Raw genomic sequence first — 24,604 nt, 5'->3', positions numbered from 1 at the left:
ACTGGACTATGCACAGGGACACCAAGTGTGCCCCCAGTGCAGGACTTCAAAGCACCAGAGAGTGCTCCCGCCCAGCCCCAATACACATCTGCCTGTCTGGGGTGGTGATCACACCTCCCTTTGACAGGAAACCTATTGTCCAGGCCTCCCCTGCTGGAGTTTCGGTCAGGCATCCATTCTGTGATGCCAGGGCTCAGGAAAGTCCTACCGGGTTAGACCAGTGTGAACATGTCTCTCCCTCTAGAAGGGTGGAATGCTACCCCCGCCGCCAGAACTGGCAGGGGGGGGGGGGGGGGTTAGTATTCCAAAGCGTTTGACACCAAACACGACATGTTTTAATGCAGCCATTCCAAAGTTAGCATTTACCGCGAGGTTATAATGCACTTATGAGTATATGGTATGGCTGTATCACAGAACAGCCATAAGGAAGTATTTCCGAAAGCTGCAGAGGGGCTCAGCTCCTGCTTAGGCACCCTCTCACACAAAACCAAGCACTCTGCCTTCAGGATTGTCAAGGCCTGCCATAGGAGTGACTTATATATATATATAGGTGGATATGGGTAGCCTATACCACTGTAAGGGGTGCAAGCACACCCTTACCCAGGCTGCAGTAGCAGACCTGTGGTGCCATTTTGGAGTGCTTCCCAGGGGTGGCATAATACACGCTTCAGCCCCTGGTTGGCCTCTGAGGGACCTATGCCCTAGGTACATAGTATACCATATACTAGGGGCTTATAAGGCACTCCAGAATCCAATTAGATATGTACCTAATGTACATGCAAATCATTTTAGAGAGGAAGCAGCTAGGCTGTGGTCCTGATTAGCAGGGCCACAGCCAGACTAAGGTCGAAAAACAGTGAAACACCAGCAAAAAGTGGGGGTACCCATGTGAAGCAGATCCTTCTCTCCTACAGGCCTCACCAAGTGGTGACCAAAGCCTGACCAAAAGCTGACCAAAGGCCAACCAAGAGCTGACCAAGGGCCAACCAAGGGGGCAAACAGATACCGACCAAGAGCTGACCGAGGGCCAAATCAAGAGCTGACCGAGGGCCAAATCAAGAGCTGACCGAGGGCCAAATCAAGAGCTGACCGAGGGCCAAATCAAGAGCTGACCGAGGGCCAAACCAAGAGCTGACCGAGGGCCAAACCAAGAGCTGACCGAGGGCCAAACCAAGAGCTGACTGAGGGCCAATAAAGGGGGAAAGAAGGGACGATCAAGAGCTGACCGAGGGCCAAACCAAGAGCTGACCGAGGGCCAAACCAAGAGCTGACCGAGGGCCAAACCAAGAGCTGACCGAGGACCAAACCAAGAGGGCAAAGAAGGGATGACGAAGAGCTGATCAAAGGCTCACCAAGAGCTGACCAAGGGCCAACCAAGAGCCAACCCGGGGATATTCAGGGACAGACCAAAAGCCATGCACTCTTCTGACAGTCGTTTGCACTTGAAGAATTACTAAAGCGACCCTCACACATCTTGTCCTTGCCCTATGAAATCAGTCCCAGAGCTCTCCTCATAGTCTGTGCTCACAAGCCAAATCTCTGCTACTTTAATCAGTATCACCGGCATCAAGTGTTCTGTGCTCCAGTTACCGCCATGTGTCTGAGATACCTACTTGCCCTCAAGCTTCCGCACCCGCCATAGAGGTGTTGTGTTTCGATTTAGATGCCCATACATAGGTTTCCCTGAATCATGTCCTTATATAGGCACAATTCGCATTGCCCTTATTTAGGCACAGAATCCCAGTCCTTATTTAGGCATTAGCCATGCTAACCAAATACAGGCATGGTCACCTACATCCGTCCATCTCCACGTCACAACGAATTCTTAGAAACCAGACCCTTAAGCCATCGGGACTTTCCTTAGCTAGGATTATTGATTTCTCCTAGAACTCATCTATTATGCATGAACCCCTATTCCTTAGGGGTTCATTCATGACGTCTTCCTCTGCCCGACTTTACGTCAATGCTAGCATTCCTAAGCACCTTCCAGGTATAAATATACCTTCGCCTACCATGGCAAGTACGGCCCGGCACGGCTCAGCTCGACTAGCCTACACAGCTCGATACGGCTCGCCACGGCAAGTTCGGAAGGAATTTGAGTTCCCGTCTGACACACTGACCAGATGCTGTCATCCCTGCTCGCAGAGAATCCAGCTTCCAGTGTTCTGACTCCCTTCCTCAGGGTGTTGGAGTTTGAGATTCGGAAAGAGATTCCCACCTTTGTCATTCTAAGGTATGGAGCTGACTAGAACGTAGAGGGACTCTTGGCATACAAACTTAGTATATACCATACTATAGAATACAGCACCTACTTCTTACCTTGTACTACACTTAGGTTAGGTACACTGGGGTAGAACTATTTGGAAGCATCAGACGAGTATTCACTTTTTAGCCTGTGTTATTTATGTATGTATATATGAATATATGTCATAGCTAAAAGACAATGCTATTGCAGTATTATTTCTTCTTACTGCTTACGCTGTTTGTATTATATCTTGCTTACTGTCTAATGGTTCTAACAGCTCATATCTCTTACACGAGAAACAAGACTGTTCAATAAATCCTTTTATTGAAAAGCCCGTCTATCTGTTTCTGTGCAACTCTGGAGAAACTAAGCATGCACGATTGATTGAGTGAAACTGTTATCTATTGCTTCCACGATTCTGAGACACGTTTCGATTCTAAGGGAAACAAAGTTGTCATGTTTATGCGGTTGTCAGAAGCTACTCCCTTCTTCTTTATTCGAGAAGTTTCTAGTGACCCCTGAGTTAGCTGGCACACAAAGTAATTAAGTTTAATGTACTCGATAGAGGCAAACTGACTTCAGTCCTATGCCACAACTATAGTGTATATTATTCCAATGCGCAGAGCCTATAAGGGAAATAGGAACTACACTACATGGCGCCCAACTAATTTAATGCTAGATACTGAAGTAACTCAGTCGTGCTCTTCTCAGAGACCCCTACTCATTGTTCACCTGAAGCTCCAGCCCAAACGATACCCCCATCGGTCCTCGCAGCCGCCATTTTGCTCAGCGTCTGAGAAGTGGCAAACTTCCTTCTCCATGGAAAAGAGAAGGGAGTAAAAATGGTAGAAGTGATGGCAAGAAGTTGTCTTCCACTTCCACGACTTCTTGGTCGAAAAACAATGCTGCAGTGACAAGCATTAACCAAAAACCCAACTTCTTAGCAGATCTAGGAAACCCTCCTAAAAGAAAACCAGAAAGGTAGGAGAGACAAAGAAAAGCAGAGTGAGAGAAGATCTGAGAATATCACGCCACAAACCCTGTCCCAGCTCTGCCCCACCTACCAGCGCTGTACAGGGTTCGAGTCTTCTTCTTCACTGGCGCCAACAGCCCCATCTCGTCAGGGATTTCCCGCTTCTTTTCTGCCTTGGTGCCAGTATAGCTGGTGGCATCGTACATGAAGGATGAGAGCCGCAGTGGAGCTCGCCCTGTGGTGCTGGCAGCGGCACAGCGTGCAGAGCGCCGCGGAGCATTTCCAGGCTCTATCTTTAGGTTAACGGGATGGAACTGAGGCATGCCAAAAACATCACCAGAACCAGACGAGTGGCTTCCCACCTTGTTGTGGTGCAGCTCAGAGCCATCAAACTCATCGTCCTCAGCGATGTAGTAGGGCAGCTTCTGATTCTGCTGGCCAGGGGCCTCCTTGGAGAAGCCGCAGTCAGTGGCGGTGGTGGATGCTTGTGGGATGGTGCTGATTCGGGTGAAGAATCCAGACTCGGAGTTGCAGACAGTGACAAAGTTCAGTTGGCAGTCCTCGGGCACTCCTGAGGGTGCCATCAAGGTCTCATCAGGATCAGCGTCAGTCACCTGCACGAGACAGTAATCTCCTTGTGAGGCCAGCATCGCGCTCTGGTCCGGGCCTTCGCTTCCTTCCAGGAGGTCTGTGGAGTCATCCTCGATAATGACCGTGCGGAACTCTGGGACGACTCTTGTGCCGGAAGAGGCGGGTGGAAGATCCAGGTCAGAGTCCAGATCTGAGGCACCATCACTCTGCTCCCCGGCTATGTTCAGCTCTAGGTGCTCGGTGCAGAGCAGGGATGGCTTCTGAAAGCACTCTCTCTCCTCACTGTCCTCGTCTTCTTCTTCTTCTCCATCATGAATATTGTCTCCACACTCCACCTTCCCCAATCTCACTGCAAAGAAAGAACAAAACATGGCTTATTCCTCTCAGACAGGACATCTTATGCAAGTCCAGCAGAGCAGACTCCTAGCATTGGAAGAGCGGGGGTAGGATGGGTGACACTGGGTGGTGAAGGTGCCTCTGTAGACATGTGTACAAGAGCAGGACAGGTGGAGGCAGCTCTGGTGGCAGCCCCTTACAGGGTCAGTGGTAATGGGATATTTCTACAGTGCACGGTTACAGGTACAGTCTGCTTCGAGGAACTAAAAATTGAAGTTTTACTTTGTTACCTAAACAAGGCCAGATTTTCTCAAGTAGTTCCGAGGGAAGACCATTTACAATTTCCCTTCATTATCCCATCACGCAAAGCCTTTAGTGGGATTCAACCACCGCATCGGTGTTATTTGATCTGAGATCTCGAAGAGTTTGAGGTCTTTATGTTTCATCACTCAGCTTTAATATCCTGTAGATGCACTGTTGATTCATGATTTACATCTGAAAATTACGCACACGATTATACCCTGAATTCTGCTTTCCACTGGAAGCTCCAGCAGAGTATGGAACCGGTCAGCATAATGGGATTAAAGCGTGATGGCAAGCCTGGAGGTGAACACTATTGATACTGGATTGTACTTCATAATGCTAAGCGGAGGTGAACGGCAACTGCGATCACGCATTTTTAAAAGTAAATACCTGGGTTCACAGTTACTGTCAGGACATCCTGCCACTCTTCTTACATTCTACAACCTGCCGTCTCGGGTGATAACACTGTAATGATTTTCAAGGCCTTTCCAAATCTGCTTGAGCCCTGGCCTTAGTATTCCTACCCATTCCCCAACCCTAAAATCATGTGGTTTTGTTTTCCATTTGTTATCACACCAAACCTTAGTCTTATTTTGCTCCTTACTGACTTTTCCTGCAGTTCTTTCAACCATACTTTCACTTCCTCTAGCATCTCTGCACTTCTCCTTGAACCACCATGGACACAATTTAGAGGCAGGATCTCTCCCTTTTAATAGCCTAAAAGGAGTAACCTCAGTGACTGTGTGCGGTGTCATGCGATATAACCACTATCGTCTCTAAGAGAGTCCCTCCAATCACTTCCTGATTTAATGACATCAGTGATATAGCGCCTCAACACGGTTGAATCTCTCAACCTGACCATTTGAGTGGTTCATACAATGCGGTCATAACATGTTTTATATCACAGTACCTAAGAAATTCCTCCATCTCAATCGACGTAAGTTGCACCCCGTTGTCAGTAACTAACGTGGAAGGATACCCCTCTCTTGCAAACACCTCCTTAAAAAACTCTATCACTACACTGCGTGGTCGCGCAGCGAGGTCGCCGTTCTCCCGCCGGAGTCACGCCAGAGTCCAGCCCGTCTGCGCCCGTCCGCGCTAAGGACGGGCTGGATGGCGCCAGGAGTGATCACATCGTTCGGGAGGATCCGAGGCTAACATATACCAGGTTGGATTTCACAGCTTTAAAACCGCCCAAACTCCTTTGCCATCACGGGTATGTTCCTGAGGGATTTTTGACCTCTCCCACCTGCCTCTGCTTCGGATCCCCTTCCCATGGATCGACCGCATCAGTTGCTTTTCCTAGGCCTAATTTGGATTTTAAGGTGAGCAACACGGGCTTCCTTGTTAATGCGAGGTCCCTGATTAAAAATAACTTAGCCTTTAAGGATTTCGTATTATCTAGGGGCCCGGACTGGGTCTTTATAACTGAAACCTGGACAAGGGATTCCTCAGGTCCTGATCTAGTGGAGGCTGTCCTGGATGGCTATAACTTAGTGAGATTGGATAGAGTTGGGCGGATGGGGGGAGGGATTGGTATCCTACATAGGGACCATATGTCCTGCCATATTATTCCGCTAGACGATTTTCAGGAGTCCTTTCAGGCTCTCCAATTCTCTATCAACGATGCTTACGGAGTGCCGTTTAAGGGCCTTCTCATTTACAGACCCCCCGGGACTAAAACTGACTTTTGTAGTCAAATCCTTAAGATCTTAGAGTCACACTTTGGTTGTGACCATTTCACCGTATTGGGGGATGTAAACTTCCATTTGGAGAAGGCGGACTCGTCTGAAACCCAATCTCTTTTGGACACCTTCTCTGGGTGTGGGCTGACACAGTTAGTCAGAGGACCCACCCACTCGGCGGGCCACACGCTTGACGGGGTATTTTCCAACGACACTCGGTTGGTCGCTGAATCACCTTTGCCCCTCTCATGGTCAGACCATTATGCCATTCCCCTGGTCTTAACGACCTTCTTGTCAAGTAACAGGGGCAATAAGCCTAGCAAATTTGAACGGAGACGTAATTTAAAGACCCTGACTAATAACCTTCTCGCCCCCAAACTTACAGGGCTTTTGATCACTCCTGGGGAGGACGTAGCTGTGGCAGTGGAGAGGCTGGAGAAGGGTGTTATATCAGCTTTGGATGAACTTGCACCGGCCACCCTGTGTTACTCTGCCAGAAGAACCCCCTCGGCACCATGGTTCTCCGAATCACTCCGACTGCTTAGGCAGGGATTACGGAGACAGGAACGTCGTTGGCGGTCTAGTGGAGCCTTGTGCGAGAGGGACAAACATAAAATTCTTTTGAAGATCTATAAGAAGGAGGTAATTAGAACCAAGCAGGAATATTTTACCTCTCTCACCGCTTCCCTTTCCTCACCCAAAGACCTCTTCAAAATCGTGGACACGCTCATCTCTTTAAAGATGCCAGATCCTGTGGTTAGCTCTCAACAGCTATGTAATGATATTGCACAATTCTTTAACACCAAGATTGTAGATATTCATTCAGCACTGGAGCTACAAAAGGCGGCTCTATCTATATCCACAGTTTCTTCCATCACCCTGTCGCCTCTATCTGAGGAGGTGTCCCACGGGAGTCTGTCTAGTTTTCCTTCCCTTTCCCTACTGGAACTGGAAGCTCTCTTGGCCAAGGTTAGGTCAGGGTCCCCCTTAGACCCCTGCCCTCTTAAACTCCTTAAACAGTGCAAGGACTGTCTCCTCCCACCCCTATTGGGTGTGATGAACGGGGCAATGAAGGAAGGGTCCTTTCCCCCACAGTGGAAGAAAGCGGTGGTCAAACCTCTTTTAAAGAAATCCACACTGGACCCGGGTGTGCTCAAAAACTTTCGCCCCATTTAGTTGCTGGAAATTCATCTAACTAAGCATCTTGTCGACTTTCTGGAAACCCATGACAGGCTAGATCACTCGCAGCACGGATTTAGGAGAAAACACAGCACCGAATCTACCCTTACCATCGTGCTTGATACCATCCGCACCAGGGTTGACAAGGGACTGACCACTCTCCTCATCCTTTTGGATCTTTCGGCTGCGTTCGATACCCTGTCTCCCTCTGTTCTAACATCAAGGCTGAGAGAGATAGGGGTGGAAGGAACGGCTCTTAGTTTGCTGGCATCCTTCCTGAACCAGAGGGAACAGAGAGTAAAGCTGGGGGAGTTTTTATCTCCATCCCTCCCTGTGCACTGTGGGGTTCCTCAGGGGTCGGCATTAAGTCCGACCCTCTTCAACATCTATGTCACCCCACTTGCCAGGCTTATTAGATCTTTTGGGATGGAGGTAATCTCTTATGCCGACGATACACAGATTCTGCTGTCTTTTACCCAACCCGCTATCTTGGCCGCCTCTAAATTTAAAAACTGTATGAAGGCGGTCGCTCAATGGATGGTCTGTAATTCATTGAAGCTCAATGGAGAAAAGACAGAGATTCTGGTGTTCGGGGGAAAGGAGGATTTTTGGTCGGCTGATTGGTGGCCTTCCACTATGGGGGTGTGCCCTTCACCGACCACTCTGGCTAAAAACTTGGGTGTCCTGATCGATCCCCTTTTGAGGATGGATCAGCAGGTAAAGAGAACCATCTCAACCTGCTGGGGCCTTATAAACATCTTACGAAGGATCAGGCACTACCTGTCCTTCCAGGCCAGGAAACATATAGTCCTGGCATTGATTGGTTCCAGACTCGATTACTGTAATGCTCTTTATCTAGGCATTAACAAGGGTCTGGTAACCCGTCTCCAAATGGTGCAGAATGCCGCCGCTAGACTGGTTTTGGACCTGCCCAAACGGGCCTCAGCTCACATGGCAAGAAGGACTCTACACTGGCTCCCAATGGAGGCCAGGATTTCCTTCAAGTCCCTGACCTTGATTTATAGAGCCCTGGCCACTAATCGGTCCGGAGGTGTGAGGGACCTGTTGGTCCCCTATACACCCTCTAGAACTCTCCGGTCGTCCAAGAAGTTCTTGCTCCAAGTTCCCAGGATACGTAAGGCTAACTGGGGAGGTAGAGCCTTTTCTACTCTTGCTCCAAGGCTCTGGAACAACTTGCCCTTAGAGATAAAATCTCTTCCCTCAGCGCTTGCTTTTAGGAAGGCTCTTAAGACATGGCTTTTCGCCAAGGCCTACGCTTAGACATGATCTGCCCTACTTTTTGTATTGTCTTTGGTTAGGCGCCTTGATGCCTTCGGGCTAAGTTGCGCGTTTACAAGTCTCCTTTCATTCATTCATTCATTGGAAAACAAATTTTACTCCAGGCCAATTGGAATGATAATCCACTAACACCAAAGCACATCGTGAATCACTGGGTAAAGACATGAAAGGCCCCGATATGTCAAACCAACATCTTCCGTGGTTCCTCAGGCCACTCCACACTATTCAATGGAGGGGTGTTGACTCTTAACATCTTCTCACTCAAAGCACACACATCACAATCCCGAACAGTGCGATCGATGGTGCGGTCCATGCCAGGCCACCAGAAAAAAAATCCTCACAAGGTGTTTCATGGCAGACAAACCAGGATGACTCTTATGTGCCAGTTTTAGAATCAACTCTTGTGCTCCCTCGGGGGGGGGCACGCTTCCCCCTTTTGTACATTAAATCCCCTTCCATCTCCAACTCGTCCGCAACATTGAACAAGGGCATAACTTCCAAACTTAAATCTCTTTTCCTGGGCCACCTGTCCAACATGCATCGTTTCGTGGTTTGCAAATGTCACCCTCCTCGTCACACATCCTCCACCTTTCTTCAGAAATATCCTCACATTCTCCTGAAACAAAGTCTGTAATACTTGTCACCACATCACATTCATTCAAAGCCTCCAACCCATCCTGTTGACACGGTGATGTGACAGGAAACCGGCGTCACATTTTATTTTCCTGGCACAAATTTGGTTTTAAAACTCTTCTCCTGCAGTTTTAATGTTAATCTTGCAATGTGTGCCACGGAATCCAACCTCCACCTCGAGATAACATGTTCGCTAGTGGCTTATGATCCGTTCTTAATATGAATCTGCTGCCCACACATTTCCGGTAATGTTCAATTGCCCACACGCAAGCAAGTCATTCTTTTTTAATCACAGCGTACTTGCGCTCTGTCTCATTTAAAGTACGAGGCAAATGCCACATTGCATTCCTCCATACCGCTCCCTACTGATAACACTCCTCCAATGCCGTACAGACTTGCGTCTATGGTGATTATACATTTCTTTTTCATACAAATGGTTTTAATGTGGGAGCCTTAACAATTTCACTTTTGATTGTCTCAAATGCTTTCTGTTGTTCTTCCAGTCATTCGTACGGTGCATTATGTCTCAATAATTTTCTAAATGGTTCCATCTTGGTGGTGAAGTTCCCCACAAACTTGCTGTAATATTCACACATGCCAGCACACGACAACAGCTGTTCCTTATTGGTTGAGGCAGGAGAAGTCACAATGGCTTCCACATTGGATTGCTTTGGAACCTCACCATCCCCAATGTGTGCCCGAAGTATTCAACAGATTTTTACAACATTTTGCACTTATGAGCCTCAAGTGTCAGCCCATTCCTTGCCGATCCGCCGCGCACTTCCATTCAATGTTTCATATGATCCTCTTCAATTTGTGAAAAAAACAATATGTCGTCCTGAAAACACTTGACATACATATCAACATCCCTGAAGCACAAGTTACTTACCTTCGGTAACGATATATCTGTAAGAAACATTAGTTAGTTAGATTCCTTACCTTAGAATATCCCCAGGCGTCAGGCTGGATCTGGAAAGATTTTTCGTCAGCAGTACCCCTGCACGTCGGTAGGCATCGTCTGCGGCTCCGCGTCCGTCGTCGGCATCGTGATCGCCGGGATGACGTCAGAGTACTTAGACGCCGCCCTCGCGCGCTGACGTCAGTTCTTGTACATAGCCTTCCGCGCCAGGAACGCAGAGCCATGCAAGAAACCGACACTGGTGCCATGAAACTAGAGCCCTGAAAGGGATGACCTTAACCCAAGATATCGGTTCGCAGAACGGGAGGGATGGGTGGGGCGGTAAGCAAAGTAACTAATGTTTCTTACAGATATATCGTTACCGAAGGTAAGTAACTTGTGCATCTGAAAGAAACACGTTAGTTAGATTCCTTACCTTAGAATAGATACCCCAGCAATACCAACCCCGGTGGTGGGTCTGTGCACCAAGATCACACCAGGAAGTCCTGGAGAACGGGAACGGCCAAAGAAGCCGTCTCTCCGGACTTGGCTGTCCACAGGCAGTAATGCTTGGCAAACGTGTGCAGCGAGGACCACGTAGCTGCCTGACAAATGTCCTGCAGAGGGACTCCCCGTCCCAAGGCAGTAGTAGCCGCTGTGGCCCGAGTGGAATGGGCCCTCAGCCCCACAGGAGGATCCTTCTTAGCCAAGGAATAACAGACCTTAATGCACAAAACGACCCACTGAGAGATGGTTCGCCTGTGCACTGCCCGCCCCTTGTTAGCGCCCACGTAGCCAACGAAGAGTTGGTCGTCCACCCGGAACTGTTTTGTGCGATCCAGATAAAAGGAGAGTGCACGTTTTGGGTCCAGACGGTGGAGCCTCTCTTCCTCTTTCGAGGGATGCGGAGGCGGAAAGAAGGTGGGTAAGGTAATGGACTGCCTGATGTGACAGGCAGTTACCACCTTAGGAAGAAAAGAAGGGCGAGTCCTCAGAACAACCTTGTCCGGATGGACAGAGAGGAAAGGAGGTTTAGAAGAATGTGCCTGGAGCTCACTCACTCTCCTGGCAGCGGTGACGGCAACCAGGAAAGCAGTCTTGAGAGTCAGAAGACGAAGAGGACAGTTATGAAGTGGCTCAAAGGGAGCGCACATCTGATAAGTTAACACCAGATTCAAGTCCCACTGAGGCATTACAAAGGGACAGGAGGAAACCTGTGAGTAATGCCTTTCAAGAATCTATTGACAACTGGGGACTTGAAAAGAGAAGGCTGATCAGGAAGCCTCAGGAAGGCTGAAACAGCTGAAAGATATCCCTTGATGGTGCCCAGAGCAGAGCCCTGCTGGGCCAGGGAAAGAAGAAAGAGGAGAACCTCAGAAAGAGGGGCGGCAAGAGGATCCACAGCCTTTGCTGTGCACCATGCCACAAATGTTTTAGTGGAGGGCCGCCTGGCTGCCAGAATGACATCACAGGCTTCAGGAGGCAAGTCAAATGGCATCAACTGCGGCCGCTCAATCTCCACGCATGGAGGTGGAGGCTGGACAGGTTCGGGTGGAGGACCCTCCCCTGCTGCTGTGATAGAAGGTCCTCCTGAAGAGGCAGTCGAATCGGGGGATCGATTGACAGACTGAGTAGCTCGGGATACCAGTATCTTCGTGCCCAATCCGGAGCCACAAGGATGACTTGGGCCCGGCCGCGCCTGATCTTCTTCAGCACTCTGGGCAGAAGTGGTATAGGCGGAAAGGCATATAACAGACCGCAACTCTACTCGCGACGAAAAGCGTCTCCGAGTGAGTGCCGCCTTGGAAATTCCAATGTGCGTTCTCTTCGGTGGCGAATAGATCTAACCAAGGCTCTCCCCACTGCCGAAAGAGACCTTGCGCCACGTCCGAGTTCAGACGCCACTCGTGATCCATCATGCACCGACGGCTGAGTTTGTCCACCCTGGCGTTCAGAGAGCCCGCCAGGTGTTGAACCACCAGGGTGATGCCCTGATGTTCCAGCCATGTCCAGAGGCACAGAGCCTCCTGACAAAGGGTCCACGACCCCACCCCGCCCTGTTTGTTGCAATACCACATGGCGGGGTGTTGTCCGTGAACACCTGCACTACACTCCCCCGGACAGAGGGAAGGAATGCCTTCAGTGCAAGCCAGATCGCCCGCAGCTCCAATAGGTTGAAATGGAACCGGGACTCCGCCGCAGACCAGAGGCCTCTGATCTCTGCCTCTCCCATGTGGCACCCCCCCCATCCCAGGAGGGACGCATCCGTCACCACTGCGTGCTCCGGTTGGGGTAGGGAGAGGGATCTGCCACTGACCCAATCACGGTCTGTGAGCCACCACAGCTACTGTCTTGCAGTGCCCTCCGAGATCAGGACGTGGTCGGACAGGTTGCCCTGATGTTCAGCCACTGGAACTTTAGGTCCCACTGCAGAGCCCGCATCCGCCACCTGGCGTGATGTACCAGCAGGATGCAGGAGGCCATCAGACCCAGCAGCCGTAGGGCCATCCTGACCGAAACTCGGGATAAAGGCTGAAAGATCGGAATCAGAGCCTGAATATCCCGAACCCGCTGTTCGGGAGGATAGACCCGAAACTGTGCCGAGTCCAGAACCGCTCCGATGAAGAAGAGCTTCTGGGAGGGACTCAGATGTGAATTTGGCACGTTGATGAAGAACCCCAGCGAATGCAGGAGGTCGGCCATAGTCTAGAGGTGGGAGACGACTGTTCGTGGCGAGCCCGCCTTCAACAAACAGTCGTCGAGATAGGGGAAGACTGGAACCCCTAATCTGCGCAGATGAGCTGCAACCACCGCCATCACTTTTGTGAACACCCGAGGGGTACTGGTGAGGCAGGGGCGAAAAGCAGAAGTGTGCTGGCGCTGGGCTGACAGACCCAAGGACTTGGCCGTATCCCTGGAGTCCTTAAAGCGCTCCAGCGCACAATCTGCTTTGTCGCCAAAAAGCCGACGGCCATCAAAGGGCATGTCCATGAGAGTGCTCTGGATATACCCTGAAAAGTTCGTGGACCTCAGCCAGGCGTGACGACGAATCGCCCCCGTTGTTGCAATTGCTCTGCCCAGTGTGTCCGTGATGTCAAGTCCACATCTAATGGAATACCATGCTGCATCACGCCCCTCAGCAAGAGCCTGGGCGAGCCTCCTCTGGACACTGGGGCAGCACGTCCGTCACGTATCCCACAGAGAGTGGGTGTAACGGTTCAAAAGGCATGCGGTATTAATGGACCGCAACCCAAGACTGAGTGAGGAAAACAGTTTCTTGCCAAACTGTTCCATCCTTTTGGATTCCCGGTCCGGAGGTGCGGACGGGAAGGCGGTTTGGGATGTGCAGGCCTGGATAACCAGACTCTCAGGGGTGGGGTGTATGGACAGAAAGCAGGGGTCGCCTGGAGCTGGGCGGTGGCGCCGGGCACGTTCCGATCCACAGGAGAGACTGTGGAGGGCTTGGACCAAGTGCCCCTCAGAACGTCGGTGAGGGCCTCATTAAACTGCAGCAGAGGCTCCGAAGAGCTTACTGGCGGTTGAAGCACCTCAGTGAGGAGGTTAGGCCTCACGGCCGCTGCAGGGAGCTCCAGGTGCAAGGCCTTGGCCCCCTTGCGCAGCACCACAGCATAAGTAGCACCCTCCTCCATAGCCACGGAAGGAGGAGAGAAGAAACCAGTGTCAAGCGAAGTGTCTAGACCACTGGCCTCCCCCAGCTCATCTGCCCAGTCCTGACTTAACTGCCACTGCTGTGCCAGAGGGTCCTCAGACCCCTCCCAGTCCTCCCCTTCATCCGTGTCCTGGTAATCAGGCAGAAATGACAGAGCCGGGTCATAGGCAAAAGGCTCACGCCGCTGCGACGCCGGACCCGGACCCAGGGATGGCGACGTCCGAGGACGGTGCCACGAGCGACACCATGGGGGTCAGCGCCAGCAGAGGGGTCATGAGGTCAACTGGCGTCGACCGGGATCCAGGCCTGGATCCCACAGGGGCCTGTGGCGTCGGGACCGAAGTCGGGGCCGGGGCCGAAGCCGCTGGCTCGCTAGGACCCCCAGTTGGACCTGTGGGGCCCGGAGGCACGCTGGCAGGAAGAGAGTCCTCATGGCCACGAGGAAGTCTCGAATCTCGCCCGGAGCGCATGAAGCCCAGGGACCGGAGGGTGTGGGGCCGGATGCGACTCCTGCGGCTCCGAAGGAACGGCGCGGGAGGTGCCACCCGAACCCTCGGCCGAGTCGCGCGACCAGCGAGGGGAGGCAGAAGAGCAATGTCGCTTCTTTGACTTCTTTTTGCCATGCCTCGACTTACCTGAGTGCGAGAACTTGGATCCCGACGAGCAGTGAGGACTGCGGCTCCGCGACCGGCCCCTCGACTTCCTCCTCGAGCGGCGCGGAGCCGACTGACGGATCTTGAGGAGCTTGCGGGACCGCTCCCGCCTAGCTTTCGACATCAAGGCCCGGCAGTCGGGGCACGACTTGTCATCGTGGTCGACCCCGCACAGTAGAGACACCGATGGTGGGGGTTGGTAACCGACATCAGTCGGTGACAGACTTAACACGCTTGAACCCGGGCATCCCTACCGGCACCAGGAGTCGAAGTCGACTCAAAAAATATAGACAAAATGTCCAAAAAGTTAGTCAAAAAAAGACTAAGGGTACGCTCTTCCCGGATCTGCGCTTGCTGGCGCGGAAAAAACAAGAACAGAAATTACGTCAGCGCGCGAGGGTGGCGTCCAAGTACTCCTACGTCATCCCGGCGATCACGACGCCGATGATGGACGCGGAGCTGCAGACGACGCCTACCGATGCGCAGGTGTACTGCTGACGAAAAATCTTTCTGGATCCAGCCCGATGCCTGGAGATATTCTAAGTTAAGGAATCTAACTAACGAGTTTCTTTCAGATAGTATGAAACGTCGCCCTCTGGAATTCAGAAGCGGCAGATGCCAATCCAAATGGCATCCTAGCATACTGGTACATACCTTGTGGTGTATCGAATGATGTTAATTGTTTTGAATCTTCAGATAATTCAATCTGGCGGTATGCCGATCTTAAATCTAGGGTGGAAAATATTATATTAGGTAATGGGTGACAATCCACAATTACTCCTGCATTCAACGCTCCTAAGTCCACACGTACCCTAAATTTTTGATCTGGTTTGAAGACCAAAATGATGGGTAAGTCAAGGGCCTGTATAATGCCCTCCCTGATCAACTCATTCAGGATGTGTCTTAGCTCTTCTCGTGAGTGTGGTTCTTTAACTTGCAGAGTTTGTCTGTGAAAAAGTCTTTAAACTGTTCTCTGATATAAGTTTCCCTGTCGCTATTCCCTATGACTGCCTCCTGTTCAGACCGTTCTCCGCTATCCAATAACACAGGCTCCTTCGAACGTGGATTTAAAATGATCATTAACTTCCACTGGTCTCTCCATCCCAATACATTCATTCCTTTAATAGCAATGTATAGCTTGATTTGTTCAACTCTTCCCTTAAAACATAACAAAACATTCAAATAACCATCCATGTCAATCCTGGAGCCATCAAAACGTTCAGCGATGATATCAGGTGGAAGCAACGGTTCATGGTTACATGCTTCACTTAGTTTGTCTTTGTAATAATCCCTGGAAATAATGGTCCACGGAGACCCTGAGTCTGCCATGAGTTCTTAATCTACTCCAACTACTTTCACCGTACACATTGGAGACTTCCTGACCATCCCCTCCTCGGAACTACCCGAGTTTGTTACACTATGCACTATGGACAATACAATTCCCTTGTTGTTTTCACGCAACGTACCACTTTCACACGTGTGCTTGATATCACACTTCTCAGTAGTACAGGGAATTTTTCCACGTGCTTGATAAGACCCCATCCAGGGATCCTTGCATATATTCTCAAAATGACCTGTCCTACCACATGTTCTACATTCCTTATTTATGGCAGGACACCCTCCACACGACGCCACGTGTGTTCTGCAACCACATCTGTAGCATGTACAAGACCTTTCAGGCCTATCATATCTTTTTACGTTCCCTTTAATGCTCATCCGTGACATATTTGACCCAGAGTTTAATGACTCCTTCCAGTTTGTTGTTGGCACTCCTCACAGTGTGCATACATTTTCCGGATTGCTCCAATGCCTTTACAGTTGATATGGCTTCTGAAACTTTGGTATCTCCCATAACCCAAAGTAGTTCCTGCATCTTTTTATTTCTAACATGTACTATGATTTGATCTCTTATCATCCTGCCAAAATTGCAATGCATGCTTGGGGCCCTTAATGCAGTTAAAAAATCATCAAAGGATTAATTCTCTTTTTGCACTCTAGTATAAAATTTGAACCTATTTGGCGCAATATTTGTGGCAGGCTTAAATCTCTGTTCCATTCTTAAAATTACTTCCTTGTAAACGTTTGACTCCTCTTCACCTTCAAATGCCAAAACGTAATGTAATGCCCGAAATACCACTTGACCGTCTGACCCTAAACAATGTACAAATATGCTTTTCTTCCTATCTGCACCCATCCGTTCTCCATCTATAGCCCTCATATAAGTTAAGAATTCTTCTTTCCATCTTGTCCATAGAATTAAAGGGTTCTCCTTAACTTTGTAAAAATGTTGCCAGTAGTTCAAACTGCATGGTTTTTTTTTTTAACAAAGTTTTATATAGCGTGAACTTGACCCGAAGGTTTCGGGTATCAGAGCGCTTCACATAGCACCAGTTGCCTTACATGAGGACACATTCATTTTCATTAGGCACGGGGAGATTAAGCGATTTGCCCAGGATTACAGCATGTTCAGCGTCGTTGCCGAGACTCAAACCCGGTTCCCCAGATTCTAGGTAATCCACCCTATCGGTTAGGCCAACTCCTCTTCCCATGTTAAGTAACAAATATTACTTGCCCTTCCGGGGACACTTGGAATTACTGCATCATTGTTTGTAACTGAGATGATGATGAGTTAAACACACAGCCCAAATAATGTGATGTCTTAACCCCTTCGCTGCGGCGGGAATTCCGCCGCAGCGCTGGGGGGGGGGGGTTGGGGGGCAGCGCGGTGGCGCTGTGCTCATGACGGATTATAAACAACAGTTGTCCCTAGTCATAGGAAGAATAAAGTTAGCAATAAATAAGGACCCAATCAGTACTTATGATAAGAAAGACTTGTCCAGCCGGACAGAGGTCATGAATTTTACTGATATACAAAAATCAACAAAAGTTAAGAAGATTGATAAAGTGGGACACAAGCCTGCGTCCAGTACATACATTAGGTCAAAGAAAAAAGGAGGTTCAGGCATGAACACATAGTTTGCTTATAGGTATCATCAATAGTTGAGAAACAAACATTTTAAACAACACCCTTATGTGTCAAAATCCTGTTTTAACATATCGGGTATTTGTGAGTGTCGACGGCGTTTCGATCCTACTGAACGAATGCAAGGATCATCATCAGGACAAGGAACAATAATGCCTGTACGATACAACCTGAATAACCGCAGCCGCGGTAAATTCAGAGACGCTTTTTGGATTAATAAAGAAAGGACGTAGCCGAGGGCTAGGGTATTGTGATATTTTCTTGGCTCGAAGTGTAAAGGTCCGTGGACCTGAGTTGAGGTTCCAAGGTGATTACGATACTGGACCAAACCGACGATGCGGGAGCAGGAAACCGACAATGGGACTGCTCCCGGTTTCCTGCTCCCGCATCGTCGGTTTGGTCCAGTATCGTAATCACCTTGGAACCTCAACTCAGGTCCACGGACCTTTACACTTCGAGCCAAGAAAATATCACAATACCCTAGCCCTCGGCTACGTCCTTTCTTTATTAATCCAAAAAGCGTCTCTGAATTTACCGCGGCTGCGGTTATTCAGGTTGTATCGTACAGGCATTATTGTTCCTTGTCCTGATGATGATCCTTGCATTCGTTCAGTAGGATCGAAACGCCGTCGACACTCACAAATACCCGATATGTTAAAACAGGATTTTGACACATAAGGGTGTTGTTTAAAATGTTTGTTTCTCAACTATTGATACCTATAAGCAAACTATGTGTTCATGCCTGAACCTCCTTTTTTCTTTGACCTAATGTATGTACTGGACGCAGGCTTGTGTCCCACTTTATCAATCTTCTTAACTTTTGTTGATTTTTGTATATCAGTAAAATTCATGACCTCTGTCCGGCTGGACAAGTCTTTCTTATCATAAGTACTGATTGGGTCCTTATTTATTGCTAACTTTATTCTTCCTATGACTAGGGACAACTGTTGTTTATAATCACTTAATTCCCAAGGTCCCTAGCTGACCTTTCTGGGTGCTCTTGTTGTTTCTAAATATATGTGCTCATGACGGAGCCACTCCGTCATGAGCCACGGTTGAGCTGTGCTCATGACGGAGTGGTTCCGTCATGACTCCGCCCACGGCGCTAATCGCCCGCACAGGCGGGGAATTATCGCCGCGTGGGAGGAGCGGCCGCCAACGGCCGCGGCATGACGGAACCACTCCGTCATGAGCACACAGCAACCGTGGCTCATGACGGAATGGCTCCGTCATGAGCAGGGGAGGGGTTAAATAACTGTGAAAACTTTCTTGTACGGTTACATGTCAATTGCCCCCAATATCAGTCCTGGTTAGTCACGTATAATTCTATGTCAGGACCGGAGGCTCCGATTATGCTTCTCATTTTCTTTACTGAAAATTCTCAGCAGCCAATCAGATAAAAGTAAAAACAAATAAACACTACAATACCCATGAACACTCGCTGGGTATTACATGACAACCATAGAGTAGACCCCTCTATAAGGAGTACAAGAGAATACTGTATCCTCTTACTTTGCTGCTCCGCAGCCAGTTAAGTGCTTTGCCATACATGTATTCTATTGTACTATTGCTGGCTTATGGTTATTTGCGCGTTATAGCTTATGCGATTAGTGCGCTTCATTGCTTTTTTATGCTCGCTGTTGTATTTGCTCAGTTTCTCACATCTGTGTTGACTGTTGATTGTACGGGATACTCGCGCTGCTGTTGTTTCTCGCTGTATGGCTTCTCGGCCGTTTTTGTGTGTGCACGCAGGGGTTTGGGAGTGCTGCTTGCCTCCCCGGAACCGGCGCTGTGTGCCCGCGATTCATATTGGGGGGTGGGAGATAAGGGGTGAGGACGCGTGTCGTTTCGACGCGCAGTCCTCTTTCTGGCTCTGCGGGCGGGTCGTTCCACGCATGCGCAGTGGCCATTTTACCCGGCTTCTGTGTTGTTATCGGGTTTGAGAGGGCGCGGGAGCAGCGCTAGTCCTGCTCAGTACCCACTAGCCTGTGCCAGTCCCCAGCGACGCCCAATTCTAACAGTTTGAGGATTTGGGCTGTATAATAACAGCATAGGCATTGCCTAGAGTGGTATTTCTGGGCGAGCCCTCCCTCCACGTTCTATTATAGTTGCACTCATGGTGTCTTGCCTCTTTGTGGTGCATTGGCTTGCTTGGGGTTCGCCACTCCCCCTTATTATCTCACTGTCATTTCCTCAAGTGTTTCCTGTGGTTTTACAGCGCTGACAGTGCGTATTAGCTCCAATTTATCCTCTAGTGGGTGTACCTGTCACTTTTTAGTGGCGATATGTCAGAATACTATTATGATGAGGATTATTTTGATGAGGGCCCCTCTGGGTCCCTGGAGCATGAGCTGGTCGAGGCTCTTGATGTGGGAGTTCCATTAATAAAGCCATGGTCAGGGCTATTGAACCTTTGAAATGCCATTTGTGTAATTACGCCCTGCAGCAGGGATGGCTTCCGGGGTCTGCGCCCCGTTCTTCCTCTAGTGGGAAGGGTTCCAAGAATCCACATTCTTCTGACTTTGCCAAATTGGCGAAAACATTTGTCTTCTGGCCATACATCTGGTTCTTCATCCAAGGACACTCATTCTAGTTCCCCTCAAAGAGATGATGGTTCTACCCCTTCTGATACGGCTTCTGAACCAGAGGCTTCTCCTCCTCCTACTAAAAAGCAGCTTAAGGAGCGTTATGTTGATGCACCATCTCATCCAACTATACTCACTTTTGATCCTACGGCGGTTGTTCACCCTAACTCCTTGTCATGGCTACCCTCTCCGGAGGTTGCTGATTATGTGCAGTCGCATATCCGCCAACCCTTTGGTACAGATGTGAGGGCGTGTTTGCGCTCGGAATGCCCTAGGCCGGATTTAGCTGACAAGGTGGCAGACACACCGGAGGTGGACCACTCCATGCTCACTCACCTCAAGAAATACACTGAAGATCCAAAGAAAGGAATCGATCGAGCACGGAGGACTTGTCAAGATAAATTGCTTGATTTAACAGGTCCCCTTACAAAAATATTGGACTTGGGTTTTAGGGCTAAGGAATCAGGACAAATAATAGATCCTGATGATCTGATCGGATGGGCTCAGCGGGCCATCTGTCATTTGGGTAATGCAAACTGTGCCATGTCTTGCGAGCGCCGTCGCTCTATTCTTTTGAAGCTCGACCCAAAATTGTCGGAGCTCTCTGCATCTGCATCTGGCCCTTTGGCTCAGGGTCTTCTTTTCGGTCGGCCTTTTCTGAAGGAACTGACTACGTTTGTTGCTACCTTCAGTGGTCTCGACAAGGCACAGGGTTCCCTCAGGCGGGCTTTTTGTTCGGTTTTTGGCCGTGCCGGACGATATCGTGGGCGGTCGTTCGGCCGTGGCTTTCAGCAAGGCGCCCAGTGAGGATCTCACTCCCAACGTGGTAATTATCAAGATTCAAACTCCACCTCCTCTGCTTCCTTCTATCCAACACGTGGAGCTAGAAACAGGTTCAAGAAAGGCCGTTATGGAGGTAACCAGGGAGGCCAACAAGGTGCCACATCTTCAGGTGAGCTTGATTTCCTTTTCGGAGGTGCAATTGGGGGGCAGAATAAAATGTTTTCTCCACAATTGGCAAAAACTCTCGCAGGATGCATGGATCCTGGACACGGTGCAAGGTTACAAAATAGAGTTTTTCCATTCCCCCTCTAAAACTCTCCCTCCTCGACCAATGCTTTTTTCCTTTCAAGACCAGACCTTTATTTCCAGCGAGATCGACTCTCTACTTCAGAAAGGGGCCATTGTTCGGACGTCTCGTCATCCCCAGGGTTTCGTCAGCAACATCTTCCTAGTACAGAAGAAGGGGGCTGGATCCAGGCTAGTTTTAAATCATAAGGAGTTCAATGGATGGGTTGTATATCGACACTTCAAGATGGAGGGGATCCATCTTCTTCACGATCTTCTTCAGGAAGGGGACTGGATGGTCCGCCTAGATCTGAAAGATGCGTATCTGTCTGTGCCCATTTAAGAACCTCATCATCGTTTTCTTCAATTCCAAGTATGGTATGAGTACAAAGTCCTTCCCTTCGGCCTCTCGTCAGCACCTTGGTGCTTCACGAAAATTCTGAGGCCTGTCGTAGAATTTCTTCGAGCCTGGGGCGTTCGTCTCATTATCTACTTGGACAACATTCTCATCATGGGTCAGTGTCCTCGTCTGGTGATGCAAGATCTAACCTGGGCCATAGATGTTACAGACTCTGGGTTTCCTGGTCAATCCTCAGAAGTCTGTATTGACTCCGTCTCAATCAGTCGAGTTCCTGGGGTTTCTGATCAACTCCCTCACTTGTCATCTCCTCTTGCCCAATCAGAAGATCAGATCTATCAAGAGAGAGTCGAGATTGATTTTGCACAAGCAGATTGTGTCGTTGAGATCTGTAACCCGGATCATCGGCTTGTTAGCTCCATCCATCCAAGCGATCTTCCCGGGTCCCCTTCATAACCGTGCGCTCCGACTCAAGATCCGTCATCTCCAGAAAGGCCTCAAGTATTCCGATCAGATTCCTCTCACAGAGGAGGCGAGGTGGGAGATGTTGTGGTGGCTAGAGCACATGGAGTCTTGGAACGGTCGAGCCATATTCGGATCCAGTCCGGACGTGGTGATAGAATCCGACGCCAGTCGGTGGGGTTGGGGACCCCTTTGCATTCCAGTGTCTACGGGCGGCCGTTGGTCTCAAGAGGAATTGAATCTCCACATCAGCTGCCTGGAACTTCTAGCGGGTTCCTTTGCGATTCGCTGCCTTTCACCCCGTCAGATGAATTGTTGCATTCTTCTCCGCAAGGACAACGTGTCAGCGGTTCGTTATGTCAACAAATTGGGCAGGACAAGGTCCCGAATTCTAGCGGAAATTGCCAAGGATTTCTGGCACTTTTGCCTTCACAACAAACTGTTTGTGGTGGCGGAGTATCTTCCGGAGTGCAGCAACCAGATTGCCGATTGGTATTCCCGGCATCTCTGGGATTTTAGCGATTGGAGGCTCCAACCTCGAGTGTTCTGGTCTTTGACTTAGATATGGGGCCCTTGTCAGGTCGATCTGTTTGCCTCTCGACTCAACAAACAGATTCCAGTATTTTTCAGCTGGCGTCCGGATTCAGAGGCTCTGGCCACGGATGCTTTTCTTCAGGCATGGCCGCCGAATCTGTGTTATGCTTTTCCTCCGTTTGTAATGATTCCCAGGGTCCTGGCCCGGGCCAAAAGTTATCAATCAGAATTGATTCTGATCACTCCTCTTTGGAGGGCTCAGGCATGGTTCCCAGTACTTCTGGTAAATGCTGTGTGCAGTACCGATTCTTCTACTCCAGCGGTGGAATCTGTTGCTGGATCCTCTCAAATCACTGCATCCTTTGATAGCCTCAGGCAAACTCTTGCTGGTCGCTTGGCGGATTTCGGGGATCGCTGGAAAATCCCAGGCCTTTCGCGAGACCCTACCAGATTTATCAGTGAGGCTTGGTCGCCCAACACACACAAACGTTATTCTGCAGCCTGGAAACGATGGTGTGGTTGGTACTCTCAACGGGAGGTGGATCCCGCTACAGCGTATGTCTCCTTGTTGGTAAATTTTCTTGCGTCCATCGCTTCTTCAGGTCTTGCCTAACGCACGGTCAATAATTTTCGGTCAGCCATCTCGGCGGGTCACGTTGCGATTGATGGCAAGCAGGCTGGTGAACATCCTTTAATATGCAGATTGCTCAGAGGTATCCGGTTGGGAAAACCACCTTGTTCTAAATATTCTGAGTTATGGGATGTTTCCACTGTCTTACGATTCTTGGATGCCCGGCCTTCCGATACATTTCTGTCCCATAAACAACTTTCTGCTAAGCTAGCTATGCTACTTTGTCTAGTGTCGTGCAAGCGGGTTTCAGATATCTGCGCGCTAGATCTAGCGGGTCGTCGGTTTTCTCCAGAAGGTGTTACTTTTGTTGTCTCCAGACACACTAAATGTAACACCTCTTCTATTACTTATCCTGTTTTTCCTGATAATCCTAAACTATGTGTGGTACAATGTATCCGGGATTATGAGGTAAGTACTGCGGAATTTTGGCAGGATATGGAAGGTCAATTATTCATTGCTCTGCAGAAACCTTTTCGCCCAGTAACCCCAGCTACCTTAGCAAGATTGGTACGCTGGCTCATGGGCGAAGCAGGAATTGATGTTTCAAAATTTGGTGCACATTCCGCTCATGGGGCTATGGCATCTAAAGCCTTTTCTGTAGGTGTCCGTTTACTGGATACTGTGAATGCAGCTGACTGGTCTTCTGACTCTACGTTTAAGTTTTTTTAATTATAAACCTATTGTGAATATTGCATCTGTTGTGGTGGCGCAGCTTTGAACAAGCATAATCGGAGCCTCCGGTCCCGACATAGAATTCAAAATTTGTGAACATACGTGACAAGAATTTTCAATTCTGTTAAGGACACGGAGGCGAGGATTATCCCACCCATAATTCTGTATTGTGTTTTATGCTTTGCATTGTGTATAGATCTTACACTGTATATCTCTTCTGTTTTTTACCCTTCCCTTTATGATATAAGTCACTCTTGGAGAGAGTAAGGTATTACGACTCTGTCTTTACCTTTCAGTTCAGATCTCAAATGGTGTTCGCTGATTTTCGCTTTTGGAGAAGTCTTTATGGTCTCTGCATCAGGGAAATGTTCCGTTGGAGCAAGCTTCAAGTCTACTGTTTGCAGCCTGCTGAATTTTGTTCTGAGGAATTGGTTTTTCCTTTCAAGTTGGTTCACAGATCTCGGACTATGTTTCATGGACTTAACTGTTTATTTTTAACACAAAGAAAGAGGATATGGTATTCTCTTGTACTGCTTATATAGGGGTCTACTCTATGGTGGTCATGTGATACCCAGCGAGTGTTCATGGGTATTGTAGTGTTTATTTGTTTTTACTTTTATCTGATTGGTTGCTGAGAATTTTCAGTAAAGAAAATGAGAAGCATAATCCTCGCCTCCGTGTCCTTAATAGAATTGAAAATTCTTGTCACGTATGTTCGCAAATTTTGAATTGTCTGCTTGCACCGATCGTTTGACAGCTGGTACTCGATACTGTGCTCACCAACGCTGCAAATGGTGTAAAACCGGAAGACAAGTTGAATTCAATATGGCTGCCACGTTGCGTCCT

General features: G+C 49.1%; 1 protein-coding gene across 1 annotated transcript in view; it reads right to left on the bottom strand.

Moving 5' to 3' along the window:
- The window catches only part of NOBOX (NOBOX oogenesis homeobox), a 273,977-nt gene that overhangs the window by 157,497 nt on the left and 91,876 nt on the right, over positions 1-24,604 (bottom strand). Inside the window, exon 2 of the mRNA XM_085614780.1 lies at positions 3,310-4,158. Within this exon, the coding sequence (XP_085470906.1) occupies positions 3,310-4,158 (849 nt within the window). The remainder of the gene's footprint in view (positions 1-3,309; positions 4,159-24,604) is intronic.

Source organism: Triturus cristatus, chromosome 7, assembly GCF_964204655.1.
Source record: "Triturus cristatus chromosome 7, aTriCri1.1, whole genome shotgun sequence".
NCBI classification, from domain to species: Eukaryota; Metazoa; Chordata; class Amphibia; order Caudata; family Salamandridae; genus Triturus; species Triturus cristatus.
The sequence above is the reverse complement of the archived record's forward strand: the minus strand, read 5'-3'. Positions and strand labels throughout refer to the sequence as shown.